The sequence below is a fragment of the Narcine bancroftii genome, chromosome 7, assembly GCF_036971445.1.
Source record: "Narcine bancroftii isolate sNarBan1 chromosome 7, sNarBan1.hap1, whole genome shotgun sequence".
Taxonomy (NCBI): domain Eukaryota; kingdom Metazoa; phylum Chordata; class Chondrichthyes; order Torpediniformes; family Narcinidae; genus Narcine; species Narcine bancroftii.
The window spans coordinates 2,174,556-2,202,087 of NC_091475.1; the positions used below are offsets into that span (position 1 = coordinate 2,174,556).

The 27,532-nt window shown below is 39.8% G+C and overlaps 1 protein-coding gene across 8 annotated transcripts in view; it reads left to right on the forward strand.

The window, feature by feature from the left end:
• LOC138738384 (syntaxin-binding protein 5-like) overlaps positions 1–27,532 on the forward strand; it is a 267,977-nt gene that overhangs the window by 214,793 nt on the left and 25,652 nt on the right. For all 8 annotated transcript variants that reach the window (XM_069888457.1, XM_069888459.1, XM_069888460.1 and 5 more), the window contains 3 exons: positions 4,547–4,597; positions 20,817–20,906; positions 25,893–26,066. In XM_069888457.1, the coding sequence (XP_069744558.1) occupies positions 4,547–4,597; positions 20,817–20,906; positions 25,893–26,066 (315 nt within the window). The remainder of the gene's footprint in view (positions 1–4,546; positions 4,598–20,816; positions 20,907–25,892; positions 26,067–27,532) is intronic.

Sequence of the window (27,532 nt, forward strand, 5' to 3'; positions counted from 1 at the left end):
AACTGTTATCAGTTAATTTGGATGCCAGAAAAGGTAAAGGTGCTCCAAGAATCAAAAGAGGAGAATATTTTTTGGGGGATTTAATTTCTAGATTCATCCATCATGAAGCATCTTAATTTTCCTTATGATGAATCCAAAAAATAATGTGTCTAATATTTGCTGCCCGATAATAAAACCTGAAGTTAGATCATCCCAAACCCCTGTTCTTTTTAATAAAACCTGATAATAAAAGCTGAAGTTAGGTCATCCCAAGATCCTGTTCTTTTTAATAAAACCTGAATAATAAACCTGATAATAAAACCTGGTTAGGTCATCCCAAGCTCCTGTTCTTTTTAATAAAACCTGAAGTTAGGTCATCCCAAGCCAAGCCCCTGTTCTTTTTAATAAAACCTGAATAATAAACCTGATAATAAAACCTGAAGTTAGGTCATCCCAAGCCCCTGTTCTTTTTAATAAAACCTGATAATAAAACCTGAAGTTAGGTCATCCCAAGTCCCTGTTCTTTTTAATAAAACCTGAATAATAAAACCTGATAATAAAACCTAAAGTTAGGTCATCCCAAGCCCCTGTTCTTTTTAATAAAACCTGATAATAAACCTTAAGTTAGGTCATCCCAAGCCCCTGTTCTTTTTAATAAAACCTGATAATAAACCTGATAATAAACCCTGAAGTTAGGTCATCCCAAACCCCTGTTCTTTTTAATAAAACCCGATAATAAACCCTAAAGTTAGGTCATCCCAAACCCTGATCTTTTTAATAGTTTGTAGAAAAACTTTTTTGAAGACTGGGGCTTATTTTTCCATATAAAAGAAGATATGATAGAATTCAATGAAGCAAGGAAGGATATAGGAACAAAAACAAGTAAAGCTTGAAAAATCTTTAAACAGTTAGGAAGGATGTTCATCTTAATGATGTAAGCTGCATCTTGCAGCTTTAGATTTTTTCTCACCATCATCCATCTTTTTCCCACCCAATGCCAAGGGAGCTCTGCTGCTTCTCCAGTATATAACCTCCCATATCCATTGCTAAAGGCTTTATTTTTTAATCCCTTACTTCAAAGTTTGATATAAGACTTGAAGCAATTCGAATTTTTCTGTAAAAATCCAATGCTGGAGAAACTCAGCAGGTCAAACTGTACTTTATATAGCAAAGATAGATAACCATCATAAGGTATAGAAAAATGTTGGCAGGCATTTAAGCAAAACAAGGTAAGGGGGAGGGTGAGGGAGGATCATGGTCCTAAAGGTAGGAGGTAAAATGTGGAGAAAGGAGGGAGGGAACAGCAGCAAGCAGGGAACTAGGTGAATAAGGAGGGGGATGGAAGAGTTGAGGAAAAGAGGACTGGAATAAGGGAAGGGAGGAAGAAACCGGAGGTCGGTGTTAATGCCATCCAGCTGGAGAATACCCAGATGCATCAGTGGCAGGGATCTCCCAGTGACCAACCATTTTAATTCTGCGTCCCACTCCCATACTCACATATCTGTCTATGGCCTCATGCACTATCCCACCAAGACAACCCATAAATTGGAGGAACAGCATCTGATTTTCCATCTGGGCACTTTCTAGCCAGATGGCATTAACATCAACTTCTCCAGTTTCTAATAACCTACTCTCCATTCTCCATCCCATCCCTTCCCCCTATCCACTGGATCCTTGCCCACTCAGTCTATCTGTATCTCTCTGCTGGCTTTTTGCATCCATTGCACAATTTACTTAACCATTCAATTTAGTGGCAGGGCTACCCCTATGACATTCCACTCACCACTGATTGCCATCCAGAGAAACACCCTTGTAGCCAGCTCTCTACCTTCTGTTGGTAAACCAATTGTCTATCCATGCTAATATATCATCTACAACTCCATGCATCTTTATCTTAAGGATAGGTATTTCATGTGGCACCTTATGAAACTCATTCTGGAAATCCAAGTATCCATCATTCACTCATTATATCCTCAAAGAGGATTTGTCAGACCTGACCTGCCCTTCCTGAATGTATGCTGCTACTTCCTCCTTAGTGATAGCTTTGAACATTTCTTGGCTACAGATGCTACATTAACCACCCTATAGATATCTTCTTTTGCCTGTATCCTTTTTAAACAGTGGTGGGACATTTGCATTCCATCGGAACCAGAGTACTTATCTGCCTTTTGAACCACTAATTTGCTCAGCATTAGCTCTATGTAATAATTATTGTGTTAAGGTCCTTGCATCCTTAACTTCACTCTTTGACATATTTGACATGCCTTCTACAGTGAAGTCTGATACTGTTATATCATAGACCAGTCATAATAGAAATTCACCAAGGCAATGGTATCTTTAAAACAATAATTTTTATTAGTAACTATTAATAATATATCTTACTTAACTCTAAACCCGAACTATGTTCATATGTATATGTACATGTGTGTGGATCACCAAACCATTACAGCTTAGGCACAATTCTGAAAAGTCAATTTCAAAGTTCAGTCTTAAAAATCTTGTGTTGAAACTCAAAATCTTTAAACTGATGTTCGGAAGTAATTATATAGTATGCGAGACACTGGGTTATCAGTCTTCTCAAAACTCAAGAAATCTTGTTGAATTGCTTTCATAGAAATGTTTCTTCATACAAGTGATTTGTCATAATTTCCCCCCCCCCCCCCCCCCCCATTCTTGGGTAGAGGTTATGGAACTTGTGACTTTTCGATGTGATGTTTCCACGAACCCAGGCAAGGGTTAAATGAAATGATCATTAAACTGATCATGATCCAAATGCAAGTATGATCTTGCTTTCTTTACCAGCAGATTTCTCTCCTCTGACAAGGAGTAGCAGAAGTGGCTATCTCACCTGGGAGTCATTTTAATTCTGTCTGTAGATCTCTGGTTGAATACTAAAAATGCTTTTTTTTTTAAAACCAAGGTTCTTTAATTACATGACTTGTTTGAGCAATTCATGGTTTTTAGGTTTCAATTTTCCTAAAACCTCTCATCTGGCAGATGGCTGTTTGTTGAACAGGAGTCTCTTGAAGTTAACATTCCATTGTCAGTCTTTTCAATCGAGAACCATAACTCTAGGTTTTATGGCCACCTTTAGGTGCATTTGTATCTGCTTTAAAAAATGTTTTGTTATCCGCGTGTGTGTGTGTGTGTGTGTGTGTGTGTTTGCCTGTTCCAAATCTCCACAGTAACTTTACTAAAATATAATGTAACATAGAATAAAGGTAAATATTAACATAAGCCTCTAACAGACACAATATAGTTGCTTAAGACATCTGCTTTTCAAATTGCATCTTCCAAGGGACCTAAATTGATTTTAGTGAAATTAGCAAGAGGAGCAGAGTGCACTGAGCAAGTAGAGCAGGGACCATAATTTTTGATGTGCTGTGTTCAGTGGCCATGTGTCATTTATGGAATAAGTCTTTTTCATTTATGTGATACTCGGCTGAGCTTCAAGTAGTGTGTTGAGAAGTGGTCACATTATGGGTTCCCAAGTAAATGCAATAAACTCCTAAATGACAAAAAAGTAGAGGGGAAAATGAAGTAAAATAGGTAGTGATGCCATTTTTTTCTAAGCTACGTGTGTTTCACTGATTGTATATAATTAATTTATGATTGATTTTATCTGATCCGTGCTTAATATCAAATAGTCTGTTGTGTCAGTTATAACTCAGATAATGTATTTTTATTACCTCAAAAGTCTTTCATGATCTTCCTGTAATCTTGATTCCACATCAAACTGTAGGATGGAATTATTTTTTAACCAAAAGGAGACTTAGTTGCTTGTCTTCCAATACATGAATGTTAGTGGAATGTCCATCGGGCTCATCGTGCATTCAAATGCACAGATATCTCTCAAAACGAGCACGTTCGTTGCATTCAGTTTTATATACATTTTTGCTTGAGATAAATCCATCTAATCATAGTTGTAAAATTATCAAGGATTTGTCTTTATACAAAGATTGTAGTGAAAAATGCAATTTTCATTGTTCATGTGGCTTGTTCACTGAAAAATATGGAGACTAAATGTGTGGAAATTGTACTGGCGTAAAATGGTACAATGCAAGATGAATTTTGTTATTTTATCTAAGCACAAAATAAATATAAATTATCAATCGTGATTAAAATAGACGTTTAGTGGTGTTCAACCATGTTTAGTAATTCTGTTTGCAGGTTATGTATTTTTCATTAATGCAATGCTGCACTGTCTTTTCCCACCATTCCACACATTCAAACATCAACTCCATTTTGAAGCAGTAACTTGAGCATTTTGTTCTCTCTGAAGTATCTTTATTAGTGAGCAATAGTGCTAGATTTTCCAAAGATTCCTGAAAGAAAAATATTTAGTTTCATGTTCCAATGTTAAATATACAGTTTGTTTTTGCACATTAAAATCCAGTTTGTCTCCTTTAGCAACACATTTGTTGAGCATACCAAATCTCATTTTGTCCTGTGTTTTTCTTGTTTATCCAGCTTCGCAAATACAGCACACGTTTTTAGCACATGATCTTGAAAATTTTGTTTTCTAGTATTAATTGTTTCTTTTTGTTTTTTCTTTCTGTTGTTTCAGTAAAAGGACCAAGAAAGTTAAGTCTGCCGACAGATCTTAAGACTGATCTCGGTACGGTAGGCGAAAGCTGACAGTTTATTTTTCCAGGTTATTCAGTTTGGGAATGAGCAAATTTCACTAAATTGAGATAAACTAAATTAAACCAGACAGTTAACAGTTGTATGGGATTCTGCTAAGGGCATTCATTATGGAGATATGTATATATTTTTTAATACTCAGGGAAGTAATAATGATATCTTGAAGAGTCTGGATTGCAAAAGAGGAGGTGCTGGGGGTCTTCAATTATGTTAAGGTAGATAAATCCCCAAAATTTGATCGTGTATCCTAGGACATTATGGGAAGCTAGGGAAGCAATTTTCATGATTGGTAGACGCATTTGTTTCATCATTAGCTTTGAGTGAGGTGCTGGAAGACCGATGTGGATAAGGATGTGCCTTTATAAAAGTCCGTAAGGATAAGGCAGGGGACTACAGACTAATGAGATCAACCTCCGTCATGGATAAGTTACAGGAGAGGATTTTGGAAGACAGCATCCAATCTCACCCCCTCAGAACGCCTGGCCCTCCACTCTCTGCACTAATCCAAACCTCACCATCTGTAGACAAGGGTGATACTGCTGTGGTCTCGCACATTGACCTCTATCTGGCCAAAGCCAGATGACAACTCTCAGACACCTCTTCTTACTCCTCCAACAGGACCCCACCAAAATTCATCATACCATCTCTGAACTCATCATTTCAGCTCACCTCCCTGACATGGCTTCCAACCTCATTGATTCCCAACCTTGCACCGCCATTTCTACCTCTTACCCAAGATCCACAAACCCAACTGTCCCGGCAGCCCCATCGTATTGGCCTCAGCTTACCTTGACTCTGTTTTGACCACCCAGGTCCAGTCCCTTCCCAATCTACATCTGGGACACTTCACATGTCCTCCATCATTTCAGTTCCCTGAAATCAATCGCCTCATATTCACCATGGATATCTAATCCCTATACACTTCCATTCCCCATACTGAAAGCCTCAAAGCCCTTTATTTTTTTCCGGTGCAATATATCCAACCAGTCCTCCTCCACGACCACCCTCCTGCAGCTGGCAGACCTTGTCCTCACCCTCAATAATTTCTCTTTTGACTCATCCCACTTTTTCCAGATTAAAGGAGTAGCCATGGGTACCTGCATGGGCCCCAGCTATGCCTGCCTTTTTGTTGGCTACGAGGAGCAATCCATGCTACAAGCCGACACAGGTGAGGCTCCTCAACTGTTTCTCTGCTATATCGTTGACTACTTTGGTGCTGCCTCGTACCGATGATGAGCCCGTTGACTTCCCCACTTTGCTGCCAATTTCCACCCAACTTCAAATTCACTTGGTTGATCTCTAGCAGCACTCTTCACTTCCTCAATCTCTCTGCCTCCATCTCAGGAGACAAACTCTCATCAGACATCTTCTACAAACCCACCAACTCCCACAGCTCCCTCGACTACACCTCCTCCCACCCTGTCCCCTGTAAGGATTCCATCCCCTTCTCTCAACTCCTCCATCTCTGTTGCACCCGCATATCCTTTTTTTTGATTTTCAAAGACACACAAATCCAAACAAACAACAATCTCTCTCAACAATGGTATATAACAGTGTTTTTACCCTGCCCTTCTCTCCTCCCTCCCATACCCTAATCCACAAGAAGAAGATTATATAAATTAAACAAACACAAAAAAGCAATTATCAATGAAGTCACAGACCCTTAAAGGAACTTAAGAAAAACCCAAAGTAACCCACTTCATTTATCCTAATCATTCCACTACTGGCACAGGTTTTTTGTATAAATTGTTCATCATCAAAATTCGGGGCACATATATTCATGAATGTCCATAATTCTGAGTATATCTGACAATGAATCATCACAAATCTCCCAGCCAGGTCAATGACCATGCCCAGTCTACCACTGAAACACTCTTACCTATGAGGATGGCTATTCTGGCTCTGAAGCTAAAGGAGGATGTCACCACCTGACCCACCCACTCCCTTTTAAACTTTATATGTTCTAGATTTGTAAGGTGGGTCTCCTGTAGAAATACTATTGAAACTCACAAATTTGATTGTCTTATACATTACCTTCTTTCACCAGGATATTTATCCTCTGTCTAGCTTATCTTCCATGGATCCCTGACACAGATGACTGTGCTCCCAGTAAACAAGCTAAAAAAAAAAAAATTAGAACCAACAAATCAGTAAAAGAAATAGCCAAAATAATATACCCAAATAAACCCCCTCCATTCTCTCCTTCCTTCTTGACCTCCCCACCCCCTCCTGGTACCAGTATCCAAGATACTGGTGCCAACTCCCCCATTATTTTGGAGTGTGCCTACTGCACCCATCTAACTCCATCGCTAGTCCTTCCTCCCCTTCTTAGAGCTCCCATATTTTTTTATTTAACTTTGACATTCATATTTTTAAACAATAAAACATTCCCATCTATATTCTTATCCTTTACAATATATACAACTAATCATTCCATTAATTCCACCCTTTTTCTCCCATTTACTCTCGAGAGGATGGCAAGGCTTTTACACGGCACATTGCCTCCCTAGCATCAATAAAAATTATTTTTCTCCCCTCCTGGCCTTATTTTTAAAGTTGCTGGGTTAAGGAGGGTGAGATCTATCTCCTTTTGCCTTTTGTCTTGATTTTTTTTTTTTTACTTGGTCAAATTCTTTCCTGCATTTTAATAGCACTACACTAAAGTCCAGATAGAAGAGGACCTTCTTTCCTCCATATTCTGTTGGACCCCTTTTTTCCTTCACTCCCTTTGCTGCCGCCCATAAAATTCCCTCTCTGTCTTGGTAGCTTAGGAGTTTGACTGGGATGGAGCAGGGTCATTGATCTGGGCCCAGGTGGGGAACAGGGAGTGGGGGTGGGTGAGAGACCTGTGGCCCCATTCAATTTCCAATTCACCCTCAATTCTTTTCCCTTCCCAGCACTTCTGGGATCCATTTTCTGAAGAATCCCACAGGATCTCTTCCCTCTGCACCCACCTTCACCCCCACTATCTTAATGTTGTTTCTTCTACTATAATTTTCCAAGGAATCTTATCTTTTCCCACATCCTATCCCTTTCCCTCACCCACACATCCATCTCACTTTCCCACTTTTCCAGTCTTTCCTCCACTCTCTCAATCCTTTCCCCTGTTTCTTTCACCCTTTCAGTTGTCCAATCTTTCCTTAATCACACCCTGGCCCACCAACAATGTTTTTAATATTTTTTTAATTTGCTCGATGTCCTCCATAATATCCCTGGTAGAGGGCATCAAGCCCTCTGCCTCCTTTCTTTCTTGTCTTTCTTTCCTCACTGTCCATCTCCTCTGTTCACATTCTTCCTTTTCCCCATCTGCATCTTCTTCCTCATCCTCTGATGTTGTTGGGTTACGGCTGCCTGTGTCTCCCATCCATGTGCCTTTCCTTCTGGTTCCAATGGCTCCCTGGTCAGCTGCTCCTGTTGCCTGCCAGGCCCAACGCTTAGTGCGCCCGACGCCGACCCAATCGCGGCCTCCTCCCAGCCCCCTTAACAGGTGAGTTTTCCTTCCTGGTGGTCAGTGACTCCTCTCTTGCCACTGTCACTGCCTCCACAGGCTCGGGTCATTCCCACCATCCTTGGAACCTCGTTGCATGTCCATGACGGCACTCTTGCCACTTCAATTGTGGCTTTCTCTCTGCCTCCTCGTGAGTCAGCCTTGTTAAGGCTTCCTTCACTCACCCTTCTGGGTGAGCTCTCCTCCAGCTGGGTGATCTGGGGCTCCACTCTTGCTGCCACTGCCTTCAGCTTCTGAGAAGACCCAAGTACAACCACTCCATCCCAATTGCCACGAGGTGAGCCTCCATTCCTTGATTTTCCTATCCTTCCTGAATTTGTTCATTTTGACCTTTTGCCCATTTTACTTTAACTCTTTCTTTTTTTTCAGTGTCTTCTTGCTTTCTGGTTGTTTTTTTTCCTTAGGGAATCTTCCTTTCTCTGTCTTTAATTTTTCTGTTCTCTGGGGAGCTCCACTTAATGCCCTTTGGCCGCATGTCCTCCTTCTTCAAACAACGTGGCTTTCCCTCTCCCAGCATCAACTCGGCCCTCACCCACATATCCTCCATTACCTGCATATCCGCCCAGGCCCCTGTCACCCCCACACACAAGAACAGAATTCCTTGTCCTCACCTATAACCCCACCAGCATTCGCATCCAACACATCCTCCTCCACTGTTTCCGCCACCTACTACGTGATTCTATCACTAGACACATATTTCCCTCTCCACCTTCTACTCCTCCTTCCCCACTCATCGTTCCCTTATAACCTAACCCTGTGACCGCAAGAGATGCTCCACTTCAGCCCAAACCTGTCCCCTCAACACCATTCAAGGCCCCAAAGAGTCCTTCCACGTGAAGCAACATTTCACTTGTGAATCTGCAGGAGTCAGCTACTGCATCCACTGCTCCTGCTGTGGTCTCCTCTGTATCAGGGAGACTGGACAAAGTGTGAGATTGCTTTGTTGAGCATCTCGGCTCAGTCTGCACCAATGGCCACCCATTTCAATTCTCCATCCCATTCCCTTGCTGACATGTCAGACTAAAACCATCTGCAGATTAGAGGAACAACACCTCATCTTCAGACTGCGCACCCTCCAACCAGATGGCATTAATATTGATTTATCTAGCTTTCGTTAAACCCCCCCCCCACCCCCGCTTCTTTCTCTGTCTCTCCATTCCCTGTCTCCTTTCGTACAGACATGATAAATTCTCACCTCGTCCCTTATTCATATCCAAACACCTTTTGTTGGTCTGGATTCCTCCCCCTTGTTTGAATTCTGAGACTTTCTGATATATCCTGCTTCTGCTTTTTTCTATTTTTCCTTGAAGAAGGGCTGAGGCCCAAAACTTTGGCAATAGATCTTTGTCTCCTATACATGCTGAAAAAACCACCCGAGTTCCTCCAGTATTTCAGTGTGCTTACTAAAATCACAACGTCTGCAGCCTATCGTGTTTCACTCTGTACTGACAATAACCACACCAGCAGTGCGAGTATAAAACAGTACAATTTAATAAACTAATATGTACACTAAGAGGTCTTTACAAGACAAATATGGAAGGCTAGACTGTAGCTCTGGACTGCTTTATATACAAGGTCACCGTGATGACCCCTGGTGACCTAGTGGTGTAATTACATATCACCACACACAACTTGCCCAGGACTGATTATGGATAGTCAACATTATTTTGTTTGTGGGAAATAGTGTCTCACAAACTTGATTGCATTTTTACTAAAGATGTGACTAAAGTTGATGAGGGAAGGCAATAGATATTGCCTTTGACAAGGTTCTGCATGGCAGGCAGGTCTAGAAGGTTAGATTGTATGGGGTCCAGAGTTAGCTGGTAAATTGAACACAGAATTGACTTGAGACGGAGGCTAGTAGCATAGGTTTGTAACTCAGATTGGAGGCCTATGACCAGTGGTGAACTGCAGGTATTGGTGTTGGATCCATTGTTGTTTGTCATCTATATTAATAACATGGATGATAATGTTGTTAGCACGGTTAGTAAGTCTACCATGATACCAACATTAGTGCTATAGTGCAAAGTGAATAAAGTTATCTGAGATTACAACAGGATCGAGATGTACTGGGAAAGTGGGCCAAGGAACGGCAGATAGAATTAAACTTGGACACGTGAGGTGCTTCACTTTGACAGGATTTACAGAGTAAGTGAATCTAAGCCAGGCAGGATTTGCAGATTAGGTGACTCTAAAGCTAGAGGGCATAGATTTAAGATGTGAGGGGAAATATTTTAAAATATTTTAAAAGGACCTGAGGGGTGCCTTCTTCAAACAAAAGATGGTGAGTATATGGATGGTAGACTTCAGGACAATTGTAACTATCAAAAGGGGTTTCGACAGGTTTGAATAGGAAAGGCAAATGGGACCAACCTGTTTGTCATGGACAGGTTGGGAAAGAGGGCCTATTTCCATGCTGTACAGCACTAATACAGATAGAATGTGTCCTTTTGAGCTCCACGCCAAATTTGTTAATGGTCTGAAGATTCTTTGCTCATCTCAAACTGGTTTTCTTTCGTTCCAATTTTATTTTTAAATCTTGATTTTTGTATTATATTTTGGTTAATTTAAATTGTATGCTTCTTTTAATAAAATGGGTATCTTATTTTGTATTTCTTGGCCAGAATTTACAACTGGTAAGCTTTTAAAATCTGTAAAATAATGCGTTCCATCCATTAAAATTTGTTCTAAAGCACAAAGTTTTTTTAAGATACTGAACATTCACAGAGAGAGGAATATAGAATATTTCCACTGGTGAAGTACAAACTGTTTCTCCTGGAACCAAATACGATTTTGCTTATCAGAAATTTCTGCATTGTGGATTTTAGCTTTCTCCTCAATTATTCTCCAGAAATTATATGTGTGTGTAATTGTTCAACTGGAACATATTAGGTTTTGTAACCATCTGTCTCCAGGCATCCAGAGTGCATTTCAGTTGGCTGTCCTAAAAATTGGTCCTTCTATGGTTAATAATATTCACAATTCTCTGATATTCCTTTTTTATTATAAGCTTATGAAATATGTTTTTCTTTGTAAGACCCAACTTATGAAAATTAAACAAAATTAGTAAGAGGTTAAAAAAAAGACAAAAAATAATCTGAAATTACCAGTAGAAATAGAAAACCAGTGCGAGATGTGTGAAATGTTAAGAGGCGTGTAATCAAGACATCATGTTGAGCTGGCAACATAATGCTCGTGTGTTTTGACTCTCAGGCCTGAAATCATTTCAGGGGTATCAGAATCAGGAGTCAAGAAGTTTCTGTCTCTTTGATTATTGGAAAGAGATACTGGAAGAGGTATCAATTCCTATTGCATATCAGGAAGCCTTTAAATAAATGAAATGTTTTGGACTTCTTCTGCACTTTCTTGGTATTCAGATGCTCATTGAAGTTTGGCACCATATGCCCATTATGTATTATTGAATATTGCAGTCTAAGTTCCATTTTCATACCCTCATTTCTAAATCCAAATCAAATGACTAGATATTGAAAATAACCATATAACCACTTACACCACAGAACAGGCTAGTTCAGCCCTACTAGTCCATGCCGTAAAAAATCCCCACCCTCCTAGTCCCACTGACCAGCACCCGGTCCATACCCCTCTAGTCCCCTCCTCTCCATATAACTATCTAGTCTTTCCTTAAATGTAACCAATGATCCCGCCTCGACCACATCTGCCGGAAGCTCATTCCACATCCCCACCACCCTTTGCGTAAAGAAATTTCCCCTCATGTTCCCCTTATAATTTTCCCCCTTCAATCTTAAACCATGCCCTCTAGTTTGAATCTCCCCCACTCTTAATTGAAAAAGCCTTTCCACATTTACTCTGTCTGTCCCTTTTAAAATCTTAAACACCTCTATCAAGTCCCCCCTCAATCTTCTACGCTCCAGAGAAAAAAGCCCTAGTCTGCACAACCTTTCCCTGTAACTCAGACCCTGAAATCCTGTCAACATTCTTGTGAACCTTCTCTGTACTCTCTCTATTTTGTTTATATCTTTCCTATAATTTGGTGACCAAAACTGTACACAGTACTCCAAATTTGGCCTCACCAATGCCTTGTACGATTTCATCATAACCTCCCTACTCTTGAATTCAATACTCCAATGTGAAATGAAATGGAAAATTACAAAAATAATAATTGTGGAGAGAGAAAGCATTAAAATTTTATGTTTATGACCACCTATTAGACTTCTGAGAAGTTAGGAATAAAAGGAATTATAAAGCGCTAAAAAAGTTGTCCAAATTATGGTGGTGGGTGGGGGAGGGAGGTGTTAGGCATCGTTGAAGAGAGCCCAGGAATCAATGTAAGAGTGGCGAACAGGAAAGATTAAATCGAAAAAAGGATGTTGAGCTGGTTGATAGAGAGGTAAAGGAATTAGTAATTATAATTCCTGTGACAAGAGTGAATAGGAAAAGACAAATAATTTCTAGTTGAATAGAAAAACAGTTCTAGAAATGCAAAGGCTTCAATTGCTGATTATCTGAAGTTGTTTGATTCTGTGTGGGTCAAAAAGACTGTATTGTGCCTATTTGGAAAGTGAGATATTGTTCTCTCTTTGTTGGAATAATAATGGAGACCCAAGACAGGTCACTATAGGAGGGAAGTAGAGAATTAAAATGACAGACAACTAGAAGATGTGTTTTGTTTGTTGTCCCACTGAAGATATTCTGCAAGGAGGTCACCCAATCTGCATAGGGATTTGATATCAAAATTCAGCCTTCAAGTTTATGTATTGTTTTTTTTCTTTTTTCCTGTGAAACTTTATATCTCAAGAGATGTAGATGCACTGCCATTGATATTTCTATGAGCAATAAGTTACTGAACTAAATTTTGTCAGGGTGCCACTCTGATTTTTCATTGTTTTGAATGGTTTTATTTTGCTACAGGAACTGTGTATGTTAAAAGGATTCTTCCTCAACTATGGTAGTATTTTAGGAGTCATACAATTAAATCAAACAAATTGGCTTAATTTCAGATGTTTTATCTCCACACTCCTTTTGAAGAAGAAGATTTGAATGCACATCTATGCATTTTATAAAGTGAGCTAACCATAGGCAAAAAAAATCAAGTGAAGAGAGCATTCATTCTAAAACAGAAAGAAGATTATTAATGTATATACACAAGAAAACTAGCACAAGCTGTTATGAAAATATGCAATGAGACATATTAGTTCTGTTTTAATTCTTGGTAGGTTTCTTTCTTTGGCTTGGCTTTGCGGATGAAGATTTATGGAGGGGTAAATGTCTACGTCAGCTGCAGGCTCGTTTGTGGCTGACAAGTCCGATGCGGGACAGGCAGACACGGTTGCAGCGTTTGCAGGGGAAAATTGGTGGGTTGGGGTTGGGTGTTGGGTTTTTCCTCCTTTGTCTTTTATCAGTGAGGTGGGCTCTGGGGTCTTCTTCAAAGGAGGTTGCTGCCCGCCGAACTGTGAGGCGCCAAAATGCACGGTTTGAGGCAATATCAGCCCACTGGTGGTGGTCAATGTGGCAGGCACCAAGAGATTTCTTTAGGCAGTCCTTGTACCTCTTCCTTGGTGCACCTCTGACACGATGGCCAGTGGAGAGCTCACCATATAACACGACGTTTGTTAACAACCAAACATGAAGAGCATCATTTCAGCTTTCTGTGATATGTTGGTATGTTTGTGCAAGTAACATTTACATTAAAAATATAAGAAACAGGGGTAGGGATTCTGATTTGTGGATCTTTGGGATCTCTTCTGGTGAAGGTATGTCCGATACAGTAGGAAGTTTGATAGAGCTGTTGGTGAGAATTTAAGCTATGTAGGCAGGGGGAGGTGGGAACCTAAATGTAACTTCAGATTGGAGCAGTTGTTGGGCAGTTAGATGCAACATACAGTGAGGTTGTCAGTTGGATGAGTTGAAATGTGTATACTTTAATGCGAGAAGTATGAATCAGTACATGGAATTGCGATGTTGTGTCCACTACAAAACATGGATGCCGGGGGTGGTTTAATTTCTTGATGTTCCAGGATTTTGGATGTTCAGAAGGGATAAAGGAGGAGATAAAAGATGGATGGGGAGAGTGGCATTGCTAATCAGAAACAATATCATAACTACAGAAAAGGGAGATGTCATGGATTGATCATCAACTGAGTTGATGTGGGTTGAAATGAGAACAAGAAGGGACCATTCATTCTATTGGGAGTATTCTACAGGCCTCTCTATAGCCTCCAGGCCAGTAAGGAGAAGAGGAGTAGGCAGATTTTGGAAAGGTGAAAATATAACAGGTTCATTGCCATGGGAGACTTCAACTTTCCTGATATTGATTGGCACCTTCTTAGTGCAAAAGGGTTAGATGGGTGCATCCAGGAAGGATTCCTGATATAGAATATGGGCAAAGCCACCTAGAGGAGAGGGCATACTGGATCTAGTTTTGGGGAATGAACCTGGACAGGCAAAGCATTTCAGACTGACCACAAATTGCTGACCTTCAGCACTGCCATGGACAAGAACAAGAGCAGATGAAATGGTGAAGTGTTTCAATGGGGAAGGGCTAATTATAATGGAATTAGGAAGGAACTTGGGAGAGTAAATTGGGAACAGATATTCTTATGGCAATGTTAGCAGAAATGTGGAGGATGTTTTTAGCAACCACTTGCTCAGAATTTTGGGTAGGTTTGTTTTACTGAGACAGGGAAAAGATGGAGAGTAAAGGAATCATGGTTGACAACAGGTGGAACATTTAGTTAAGAGGAAAAAGGAAGCATACATAAGGTTTAGGAAGCAAAAATCAAATGTGATTCATGAGAATTATAAGGTAGCCAGGAAGGAACTTAAGAATGGACTTAGGAAAACTAGAAGGGGGCATGAAAAGGCCTTGGCAAGTAAGATTAAAGAAAACATCAAGGGTGTTTGACATGTACATGAAGAATAGGAGGATGGCTAGAGCGAGGTTTGGACCCCTCAAGGATAAAGGGGAGGAATGTGCCTGGAGATGGAGGAGTTAGGGGAGATCCTTAATGAATACTTCACCTCAATATTCACCAGGGAGAGGGACCTTGATGAATGTGAGGTCAGTGTAGGCTAATGTGCTGGAGCATGTTGAAGTTAAGAAGGAGGTAGTGTTGGAACTTCTGAATAAACAATTGAATAGATATGTCCCTGTAGCCCAGTGGCATATATCCAATATTACTACAGAATATTGATAATGGATTCTCCATGGCAACAGGAGTAGTACCAGTGGATTGGAGAATGGCAAATGTTGTTCCTTTGTTCAAGAAAGATAATGGAGAGAATCCATGGAATTATAGACCAGTGAATCTTGTGTCAGTGGTGGGTGAAATATTGGAGAGGATTCTCAGATTCAGGATTTTTGTGAGCATTTGGAGAAGCATAGTATGGCTTTGTGAAGATCAAGTCGTGCCTCATGAGCCTGATTGAGTATTTCAAGGAGATGACAAAATAAATTGATGAAAATAGGGCTGTGGATGTGGTGTATATGAATTTTAGTGAGGCATTTCACAAGATTCTTCATGGTAGGCTTATCCAAAAAGCTATAAGGCAAGGGATCTATGGAAATTTGGCTGTGTGGATTCAGAATGGGCTTGCCTACAGAAGGCAGAGAATGGAGTGTATCCTGCCCGGAGATCGGTGACTTGAGCTATTTGACTGGGTAAAGTTGTGTGACCCCTGTTCTTTGTGAATTGAGGGTAGGTCAGGAAGTTTGCAGATAACATGAATGTTGGAGGTGCTGAGGATAGTGTAGAAGGTTGATGGAGTGACAATGGGATATAGACTAGATGGGGGGGGTGGGGGGAGGAAGAATAAAGAGGAAAGAGTTATATGATGAAATCATAATTCACTGACAAGTCAGAATAAATAGGGTAGATGTGCATATATGTGGAGAGGCCATATGAAAATAGAAAGGGGTAAAATCTCTTGTAGCATAGGAAGTGGGTACATTGAGGAGGGTGCAGTTATTATTATCAGTCTTTAGGGAGAAAGAGTATTCTGCCAAAATCTCAGGTGGACGTAGTATATATTACAGAGACTAGAAAATTGAAAAGGTTGGATAGGCTTAACAGTATTTTAAAGGCTGTCTATGTTTAAAGTTCAAAAGAATTGTCACAAATTCCAAATGGGAAATCCCAGGGCTGCCGAGGCAAGTACAATTGAAGTTTGCTGAAAGGTTCACATTCTTTCTCAGCTGAAAGGTGGCAAATGTGACGTTTGTTCAAAAAGGTCTATAAGGTGGTGGCTGATTATTACAATTCTGACATTTTAATCTTTGCAGGGAAGCTTTTATCAGCAATCAACTAAAAATGGATAAAGACATTAAAGAGATGCTTGCAGCTGTGTTTTGTTAAAGGCAAATAGTGTTTGACATAACTGATTACATTTCTTGATTAATTAACACAAGGTTGATGAGAATGCAGTATATTTGCACAAGATGTTTAACAATATTCCATACAAAACTCTGCTTAGCAAAAGGGAATGCCATGAAAATAGGCCTCTCAGATATAAATGTGGTACAACAGCAAACAGGAATGTGGTACAAGTTTATTTTTCAGTTTGGAAGTGGTAGGCAGTGATCTTCCACGTAATAATAAATACGGATGTGCACGTAGAATTTTCAAAATTTGCAGAAACGATGACTGAGAGAACGAGACTCACAGTAATAGACTGAGCTTAATGCAAGTCGGTGTCAAGTAATACATTTTGATGGAGTACCGGAAGAGAGAGTGCAGGCTGACAGTTATAAAGGTTATGCAGGTAACAGAGGTATCTGGAAAAATATGTAGATACATCTTTAAAAGGAGCAGAATTTTTTGAGATAGTTAGTACACGAGATCCTGGGTTTTATGAACAAAGTTATACGCAGCGATACAGAACCCATTAGTGGTAGATTTTTTTTAATGCTAATGGTGCATTAGAGTTGTTTAATGCCATTTGAATGAATTGCACGTAATTGATTTGAAAATGTCACCCATTGCCAAGATTGGCTGTCAAGGGTAGTGGTATATCAGACTTAGCAGTGTCTGGAGAGACACAGGAAGATGCATTCAGTGGAGGGATCACGTGGAGACAGAAGAGATTAAATTTCATTCAGCTGCCTGTTCAGTGCAGACATTGTGGGCTGAAGACCCTGATCCTGTGCTGTACAGTTCTGTACTCTGTGCAGAGAAAGGTAACCCAATGTGAATCGTAGAGTTATTACAGCTATCAATGTGTATCCACTTCCCACTTCAACCTGCTGAGCTCTTTTGGCAGTTTATTTTTTATTTCAACAGGACGAACTGAGCTTTTTTGAGTTGTTCAGTCATGGTTCAGCCGTGACTATATCATTCGGTTTCTCAGATATGTTTGTAATTAAGAGTGAAATAACTGATAGTGGAACATGGGATTGAGCAATCTCTGATTCACTGTAGTCTTTCCAACTGTAGTCTTTCCAACTTCTAACAGGTCAGGTGGTCTTGAAATAGGGGCTTAAGAAGTCACACCAATGGGAGATTTCTGTTACTGATTCTTAGCCATAGAAGCTGGGTTGGGGATTTGACCCACAACGTACATATATGGATGTCTAAATCTCTGAAGAAGAATGTCTTCCTCGGCACTGGTTTTCAAAAGTAGTCATGATGGAGCAATGTTTTTTCAGTCTTTTTCAGTAAGTCCATGCTCTCACACTAGATTGTTTCCTTTGTTTAGCTGTCAATGTCCTTGCCTCAGGATCAAGACACTGCAATGTATAACAATGCCACATGTCCCAACAGTGCCCCACTCCTTTTGGGGAGAGGGAACTACCAGGCATACTCATAGCCAGAAGCAGACAGCAATATGTTCTGGATGAAGAAAGGAAAACTAAAGATCTACAGGAAAAGGATAGGTTGTTAGAAGATGAGTTACAAAATGGTGCCATTTGCTGTCAGCAGTGGGAAGGAATCATTACTAATGACAAAATGTTTCTCCTCTCCATTCTGCACAGAGAGGGTTCCAAGTCCAATGGTCCACCACATTCACAATTCCTATCAACCAGATTTCTCTCCGTAATTAAGCCAATATAGAAATTATAATTGGTCACCCCCTCACATCCACCTCTGCAGGTTTGCATGTACTGCCTAATAGGCATTCCTCACTTATTGCCATGGCTTGCTGTGGAATTGATGTTAATGGCAGTATGAAATCATTTTTCAAACAAAACACTGACCTCTGCAGAAGCTTTGTCTTCATATCCATGCAGCTTCACCGATGACTGCGAGGTTATATATATTGCTGGTTCTATCAGAGGGCAGGTTGATATCAGAATGAAATATTTGAGTGTTTAACTGTAGGCTTTGCAAGTGCTCTATCATCTGTATTTAGGCAATGTTGACAGCTCACTAACCACCTCAGTCTGAATTTCATCAGCTATGACAAGAAAGCATCCATGTGTTTGCCTGAACCCTCCAGACCATCACAGATGCTCAGACTCCCCTCTGGTGAGCACCCACACCTTTTTCTCTTTGCCTGCTGCCAGACTACTGTCCACTGATGGCTGTTCGATGACCATACTCTTAATATTTTCATCCCTCACTGTTCCAATCTCTGAGCTTTCAGGTGCAATGAAGCAATGTGCATTTCATCCTTACTGTATTATTCTTCTCTTTTTCTTGCCCTTTACCCTCAAATGTCATCTCTTGTTCTTCTTGTCTGTCTGTTGTCTCCCCTGGCAGCTCTGGCCTCTATTGATATCCTATGAAGATAGGACAGATGCATTTACAAGATTCTTTGCTTTCGTGTCAATTCAGCTTCACAGATGACTGAATGTTTGTACTCGCTGGTGATATCAGGAGGTGGATTGAGTATGAAACATTTGAGTGGAGATTTGCATTTCTTCTGATTTTCATCAGCTCATTGTCCCAGTAGATGCCGATTTCTTTGTGGCCTTTTTTAACGCAGAAGATATTTCTGCTCATGTCCCTTGGATGAAGTACTGTTCAGTCTTCAATCCTGTTTATGTTATGCTGCCTGGACAAATTGCACTTTGGTGTGCTGGAAACTCATTGCAGTTATTCCATCCAGGATACAGGGCCACTGATGGAGGACAATAGCACTAAAAATATCCTCCAAAGAGGAGTGGTGCTTCCTTGTGCTGATCAGTGGTGACAAAAGAAGGGCAGAAGGGAACATTTCCAACTCCATTTCTTTTTACAGCACCAACTGTGCTATCAATTTAAAATAAACACATGTCAAATATGCAATTATTATGATTTCTTTGCAAACCAAAGGTTTGTGGTTCTTAGAAATTGGTTTACCTCTGTTGTGTATGATTGGACTATAAAAGTACACAATGGAAAAGCTTTAATTCAAAGTTCAGATTTATGTTAGTACATACATGACATTACATACAAGTCTGAAATTCTTTTTCCTGCAGGCCAGACAGAATTTACACTTACCAGGAGTGCAAAAAAAACTGTACTCGAAAAGAGAGCAATGTAAATAAGAAGGAAGTGCAAACCGTGCAGTACAGAAAATAGCCATTTAATCATAAATAATGTGCAAAGTTAGAGTCCTTAAATGAGTCTCTGATTGAGTTTGTTGTTGAGGAGTCTGATGGTGGAGGGGCAGCAGGAGTTCCTGAATCTGGTGGTACAAGTATACCTCTTTCCTGATAACAGCAGTGAGAACAAGTTCTCCATGATGTGGTTCCTTTAGGATTGCTGCTGCTCTCTGACGGCAGCATTCCATGTAGATTTTCTAGTTTTACCAGTTGATGTACCTGGCTGCGTCCACTACCTTTTGTAGGGCTTTCCACTCAGTGGTATTGGTGCACCATACTAGACCGGGATGCAGCTGGAGAGCACCTTTCACAACACATCTGCAGAAGTTTGTCAAGGTTTTCGATGTCATACCAAACCTCCGCAAACTCCTGAGCAAGTCGAGGCGCTGACATGCTTTCTTCACAGTGACGTTCGTGTGTTTGTTCCAGGAAATGTCCTCTGAAATAATGACTCCCAGAAATTGAAATTTGGTCACCCTCTGATCGTCCAATGATATCTGAATTGTACACCTCTAGTTTTCCCCTCCCAAACTCCACAATCAGCTCCTTGGTTTTGATGACATTGAGTGTGAGGTTGTTTGTTAGTGCACACATCAGCCAAGTTTTCAATCTTCCTCTACGCTGTCTCATCGCCCCCTTTTATACAACCCACTAATGTGGTAACATCAGTAAAAGTAAAATGGTGTTGGCAACTTCCTGCAGGCTGCATAGACTCCAACTACCTTTCCTTCCTTTTAATGACTTTGACGCATTGATATTGACATTCTGTTACCCAAATTAATAAATTTAAAACTTGAACTTTTCAACCTTCTAGCAGTAGCAATGAAGTGCCACTCTGCGATACAAAATCCTTGTTTACTGTCAATTCTCAGGACATAAGCATTTGGAGTTTGAAATACGTTGTCCATTCCAAACAGTCTTCTTATTGATAAAGGATTTGGTGATGGTAAAAGGAGGATAAATATATCATTCTGGGCAATTGTTTCCAGCCTTTATACTTCAATTAAGTGGAAAAAGGAGTGACAATCAGTGCAAAATTGGATTGTTGAAGGATCACATATTAATTAACAATAACACTAAGGAAATATTTTATCTTCATTACTACGTGAATGTCACAATAAATTCATGACATCAAAAATTTTAAAATTTACTCCAGGAATCAGTTACCATCTTGCTCTTTAGGGTCTATGAAAGGTTCCTGTTTTGAAGGGAAAGCAACTGTTTCAAAGAACTCAGTGAAAACTTTTGAGAAGACTAGAACAATATTTGAAGGTATGTTATGAGGCATTGATTTGATATTTTTGAATTGAAGATAATTCATTAAAAGAAATAACTGTTTTAATTGCCCAATAAATATGTGGAATTCAAAACTGACCTTTCTTTCTTTGTCTTGGCTTCGCGGACGAAGATTTATGGAGGGGGTAAATGTCCACGTCAGCTGCAGGCTCGTTTGTGGCTGACAAGTCCGATGCGGGACAGGCAGGCACGGTTGCAGGGGAAAATTGGTGGGTTGGGGTTGGGTGTTGGGTTTTTCCTCCTTTGCCTTTTGTCAGTGAGGTGGGCTCTGCGGTCTTCTTCAAAGGAGGTTGCTGCCCGCCAAACTGTGAGGCGCCAAGATGCACGGTTTGAGGCGATATCAGCCCACTGGCGGTGGTCAATGTGGCAGGCACCAAGAGATTTCTTTAGGCAGTCCTTGTACCTCTTCTTTGGTGCACCTCTGTCTCGGTCCCATTCTTTGGCTGGTAAACAACCATGATTCAGATGATACAATTGTCAAGTGGATCTTAACTGGGTGAGTAGCTCATCTGCTTGGAATAACCAATTTAAATATACAAACTGTGCTCCTACACTGGTTGTGAAATCTAATAATAAAGCTGTCTTGTAAGTGGTCCCTGATGAAACCTCTGAAAGTTCCTCAAAAGGAATGAGCAAGTTTATAGGGTGAGTGACAAGACCTGCTGCTGTAAACTCTGACTGTCGATCCTTTCAAGGTATCCTTCTCAATTAGCTCAACTTGCAAGCTGGTGGGAGGTCCATCCTCAATAACAGATGCATTGTTGCGAGATCCCCATTTGGTATCAAGTACCACCTGCAGGTGTTTTGGATGAGCAGAATCCAAGGACAAATTTGTGACATATTTCTCTCTCCTTGTTTTTCACCAGAATTTATCAAAAGGTTTTCAATAATCCTATGAACCCATAGCACATTATTGCAGCTTCAGTGGAAGTTCAGTTCCATGTTGAAAATGAGCACTTATTTCACACACATATATGGTAAAACACCCTTTCAGTTCACATGCACATGCCCATTTACAGATTGATTAGGCCATGCAGTTTACCTGTAACCAAAGTTTGAAAAATGCCATGTGTGATTTTCTAGCCTTATCCCTCTCAAATATTTTGACATAGCTAAAAAATGTGCAGTATTCAACTTTGTGCATGTCATTCTGTGAAAGCATAATGCTGGCTGTGTAGGAAACTTTGATATGAGTTATTTTACAGTTTCTAGAACTTTGAAAATCTTTGACAATATATATCTAATGAAGTTGCACACATATTACATTTACAGAACAACATTCTGGGTATCTTATTCAAAGTTGATAAGGTAAACTTCAATTTTTGCCGTGTTTTTATTTATTTTCAAAATTTCTTCTAAGAAACTCGAAAATAATTTTTAAAAATCATGTTTTATCACAAAGAATGCCATAGGATGATTTCTTTGAATTTGCATTTAGGATATTGGACTAAAGTATCAATCTTGACAGTGGCCTCTTTTTGATTAAAGTTGATATTCGAAAAGTGCATTTTGAGTACTTGCTGTTGATGCAACTTCCTGAAGACTGCCATCTGCCTCTTCTGTGATATCTGCTCCTATTCAGCAGTATCTTCCTGGCTATTTGCCCTCGTCCTCTAATGCAAAAGACGGGAAATATCATAAAATGATGTTGGCACTAAGGCATGCAATGATCTATTTCCTGCAATCTTTCAAAACCTTCCCCTGTATAGATATGAACTATCCTCACTGATAAAACACCAAATAAGTGTCCACAAGACAAAACTGTACCAGAAAAGGCAACCCTTAATTGACCTATAAATTCTACACAATCCCTTGAAAAGATATGAACCTGCTGGTTATTAACAGCTCACTTTATTGTATAAATTCAGCAGATTTGAAATAGATTGCTTCAAAAAGTGCAAGATTCTGAATTTAATACCTTCTGTCTCTAAAATGTTTCCAATTTGCTTTTCTGCCATCAACTTGTGTACTTTACATAATTTGCCTGATAATGAACTTCTGATCAAGTTTACCTCCATATCTTGTCCACTGTATTAGGAGATGTTCTTAACGTGCAGTATTAAGCTATTCATTATACACAATAAAAAAAATGTGTCAAAATTTAACTATAAGCTCTCCCATATTTTCTTAGTTAAAATAATCCATCCAAAATCCAAATTTTCAAGAATAATCAAGGCCCTCAATTTAAAATCTTTAAAAAGATGCCAACTGATACAAAAGATTATATTTACATGTTATCAAAATGTGAAATATGCATTTTTAAAGCTGTATTTAATTTATTTGAGAAATTTTGGTCAAGAAATGTACCTGTAAAATGCATCTTGTGATTTGATAGGTTCATCACAAATCAAAATAATTATAGGTTGTCTTCATTAAGCAACAAGATTCTATTCTAAATGTGTATGTAATTAATTTTCATTTTAAATGCAATTTGTTTTATTTCATGGTTTAATCTTATCATCAAGCTACCTTGGTATTGGGTTAAAGTCGAGTTTCCACAGACGCAATGTAAATAGAATATATTTTGATAACATGTAAATGGAGTGATGGTAAGAAATTCCTAGAGTTAAGTTTGGGTGAGCCCATATTATAATGTGCGTGGTTCTTTTTGTTGCTACAAAATAATTTTATAAAGTAAATTAGCAATTCAGTGAATTCTGCATACTCATTTTCAGAATATCCCTTTATATATTGTGTATAAAGTCTTCCAACTTGAAGCAAGTATTTTATTGCAGACATAAAGCCAGCTCTCCAGTGCATGACGTCCTGCTTTGCGGAAACTGCCAAAATGTTTGGCCTGGAAGTCAGCCTGAAGAAAACTGAGGTCCTCCATCAGCCAGCTCCTCACCATGACTACCAGCCCCCCCACATCTCCATCGGGCACACAGAACTCAAAACAGTCAACCAGTTTACCTACCTCGACTGCACCATTTCATCGGATGCAAGGATCGACAACGAGATAGACAACAGACTCGCCAAGGCAAATAACGCCTTTGGAAGACTACACAAAAGAGTCTGGAAAAACAACCACCTGAAGAAACACACAAAGATCAGCGTGTACAGAGCCGTTGTCATACCCACACTCCTGTTCGGCTCCAAATCATGGGTCCTCTACCGGCATCACCTACGACTCCTAGAACGCTTCTCCACTCCATCCTCAACATTCATTGGAATGACTTCATCACCAACATCGAAGTACTCGAGCTGGCAGAGTCCGCAAGCATCGAATCCATGCTGCTGAAGACCCAACTGCGCTGGGTGGGTCACGTCTCCAGAATGGAGGTCCATCGCCTTACCAAAATCGTGTTCTATGGCGAGCTCTCCACTGGCCACCGAGACAGAGGTGCACCAAAGAAGAGGTACAAGGACTGCTTAAAGAAATCTCTTGGTGCCTGCCACATTGACCACTGCCAGTTGGCTGATATCGCCTCCAACCGTGCATCTTGGCGCCTCACAGTTCGGCGGTCAGCAACCTCCTTTGAAGAAGACCTCAGAGCCCACCTCACTGACAAAAGACAAAGGAGGAAAAACCCAACACCCAACCCCAACCCACCAATTTTCCCCTGCAACCGCTGCAACCGTGCCTGCCTGTCCCGCATCGGACTTGTCAGTCACCAACGAGCCTGCAGCTGACGTGGACTTTTACCCCCTCCATAAATCATCATCCGCGAAGCCAAGCCAAAGAAAAGAAGAAAGAGAAAGCTTTCAAATGAAAATCAAAAATACACAGATGCTGGTGATCTGAAATAGAAGTGGAAAATTCTGGAAAAATTTGTCAGGTCAGGCAGCATCTGTGGGAAAAGAAACCGTTAAAAACTCAGATTGATGAAGGTCCTGCCTGACCTGCTGAGTTTCTTCAGCATTTTCTATTTTTAAAAGCCATCATAACCTCCCTCATCTATATCATCAATTCTCTTTGCAGCAATGGCCTGCAGACCCATGTTAGCCAAGGCTGAGGTGAGCAGCCTATGCGTACAATGTTATTTTTGATATGTATACACAACTACCATTTCCATCCCAAAATCCCTGTTACTTAAAACGAATGTACAGTAATATTCTGATAATCCCAGCAGTTTCAAGATTTTGGTGTTGTCAGACTAGCAGTTGTTCTGCGTTATTTAATGTTACTCCTACTAATATATGGACACATTTTTCACAATAGTATAATAAATGTTTCAGTAAACCAGGTGAGTTTAAACGGAGCACAGGAAACAGGACCATGAGAGTCAGATATTCGATGATCAGGATTTTAAACAATAGAATAGCATATTATCGAAGTTTTACTCAAAATATTAAGTTAATGCCTGGTGACCCTCCTCCGGAGCTGAAGGTTGCAGAGATTTGGAGGGAGAGGTCAGGAGAGATTTGTAAATGAGTTGAATTTTTAAAATTAAGGTGAGGCTTTAGTGAGCACTTATTTAGCAAACCTTGGGCTTGATTTGTGAAATGAATAATGCAAATGATTCACATGAGCAGAAATTCTAGAGGAGGATGTTTGTGCAGAACAGAAGATGGGAATCTGACTAGCAGAATATTTAAATAGGTCAGCATGAAAGTACCAGATGCTTTTGTTAATTCAGTCAGTCCTTTAAAGTAATTTTGGTTTTTGATCTAGGTTTCTACTTGTCTTTGTTTACTGCATTTGTGGGAAGTCATTGTGAAAATAGTGGTGTGAGATGGTAATGTACAATTAAGCTGATCTTATATTGTTAATGGATATCTTGTTTTCTAATCATTTTACATGCTTAGTAATTAAAATATTTTTATCAAACATTCAGTAATGGTTTTACTTCTAATCTTGAAATGCTGATTATTTCCAGCGTTAATTTTCTTTTGACTTTTGCTATCAGAATATTTCTTTTAGCTTGTCAGCAAAACAATTTCTGAGGAAGAACAAGGGGGCTCCACACAATCACATTATCGGACTGATTTTCAAATCTATCATTGATTGTGTTTTTGTAGATCATATCAATGGAGTGTGCACCAGCCCCACATCTCAACCCTGCAGCACTGGGAAGCGCCTTTCCATTGCAGATACTTCAAAGCAAAACCGTCGCGGACCAGGGCGACCGCCATTTCGAAAAGCACAGTCAGCTGCCTGCATGGAAATCTCATTGCCTGTCACCCACACAGAAGGTGTGCGCATGCATGCGGCTTAATGTATTCCCTGTTGACTGCAGTTGTGTGGTGTCAAAAACATTAATATTAAACAGAAAGTAGAACCAATAGGATCCCTAATGAAATTGGTAACAATTACTAATTTAGCCATCCAGGTCAGTGCATGTACCCTGGCCAATCAGTACATCATTCTACATGTGTGTTTATGTAGAGTTGAAGGATACACCATCAGTAAAAATTCTCATATTATCTTCAATGAAAATAATTTAAAATGCAAACTTGTATATTAACGTTGTCATGATTTAAGTCAAATGATTTTGTGTCTGAAAATTTAATGTGCCTGGTAGAGATCTGCCAAGAAAAATCAGCCTTATTTGCAAAATTGTACCTCCAGAACTTTGCTCATCAATATAATGCCTTAGCATGCTCTTCTGACAAGTTGGTTAGAAATAGACAAATGAGTTTTATAACCATCAATTTCATCTTGGGGAATGACATTTTACTAGGAGAAACAATTAGTATTTCAGAGTTGGAGTGATAAACCTGGGTACAGATTAAAATGATGATTAAATATTGTCCAAGGCAGCTAATAGTTAACAAAAGAAGTCCTGTGAAAAATTAACATACTGTACTTCCATCATAATCTTAGAATTTGATTTGTTTGTTGATAGCACATCATATTAAATTCTATTTGTAATTCTGAAAAAAATATGAATTCAGCAGGCCCTAAACAGTATTCAGGCATTGACCAATAAGTGGTAAGTAATGTTTGCACCTCTCAAGCAGGGGTGCAGGGCTGCCGGAGCTCACCAGATCACCGCTCTGGCACCTCATTGTTCCGGTTGCACCCTCCCCCTCCCCCCACCCACTGCTGAGCGCTATTCTGGACATACAAGGTACCTGTTTCTTCCATGACCTGTCATTCTCCTTTCTCATCCTACCGTACACTCTCAATTATAAACACCAAATGCAACATGGCAGCCACCAAGTCCAGGTCTCACGTGACCTCCTTGGTGAGCTCCAGCACCTAAAAAATTAGCACTGCACCCCCTGCTCCCAAGTACTGAACAAAAGTCACCCCAGCGGATGTTAATGCTCATCATCAACTCGTTCTAGCATTTTTCAACGTAGGTACAAAATAATGACTCAAAAGCACATAAAACCAACAATAATTTTATATAGTGATTGTATGAGCAGAGAAGGTGCCTAAAGAAGACAACTAATCAATGGGTAGTAAATCGGATGACTGAAGTAATCTATTTAACCAATATGATTAAAAACTTTCTGAGAAAGTTGCATGTCACAGTCTATAAATTTAATATCCTCAAAAGTTCACTTTTGATAGTTCATTAAATCACATTGTTGAATGAAATCTGAAAACTTTTTATGATGTAGTCTGCTAAGGATAATCATATAGTTATATTTAAGAAAATGAATTATACAAATTTTGTCCACAAGTAGCGATTGAACAGAGCCACTGTATA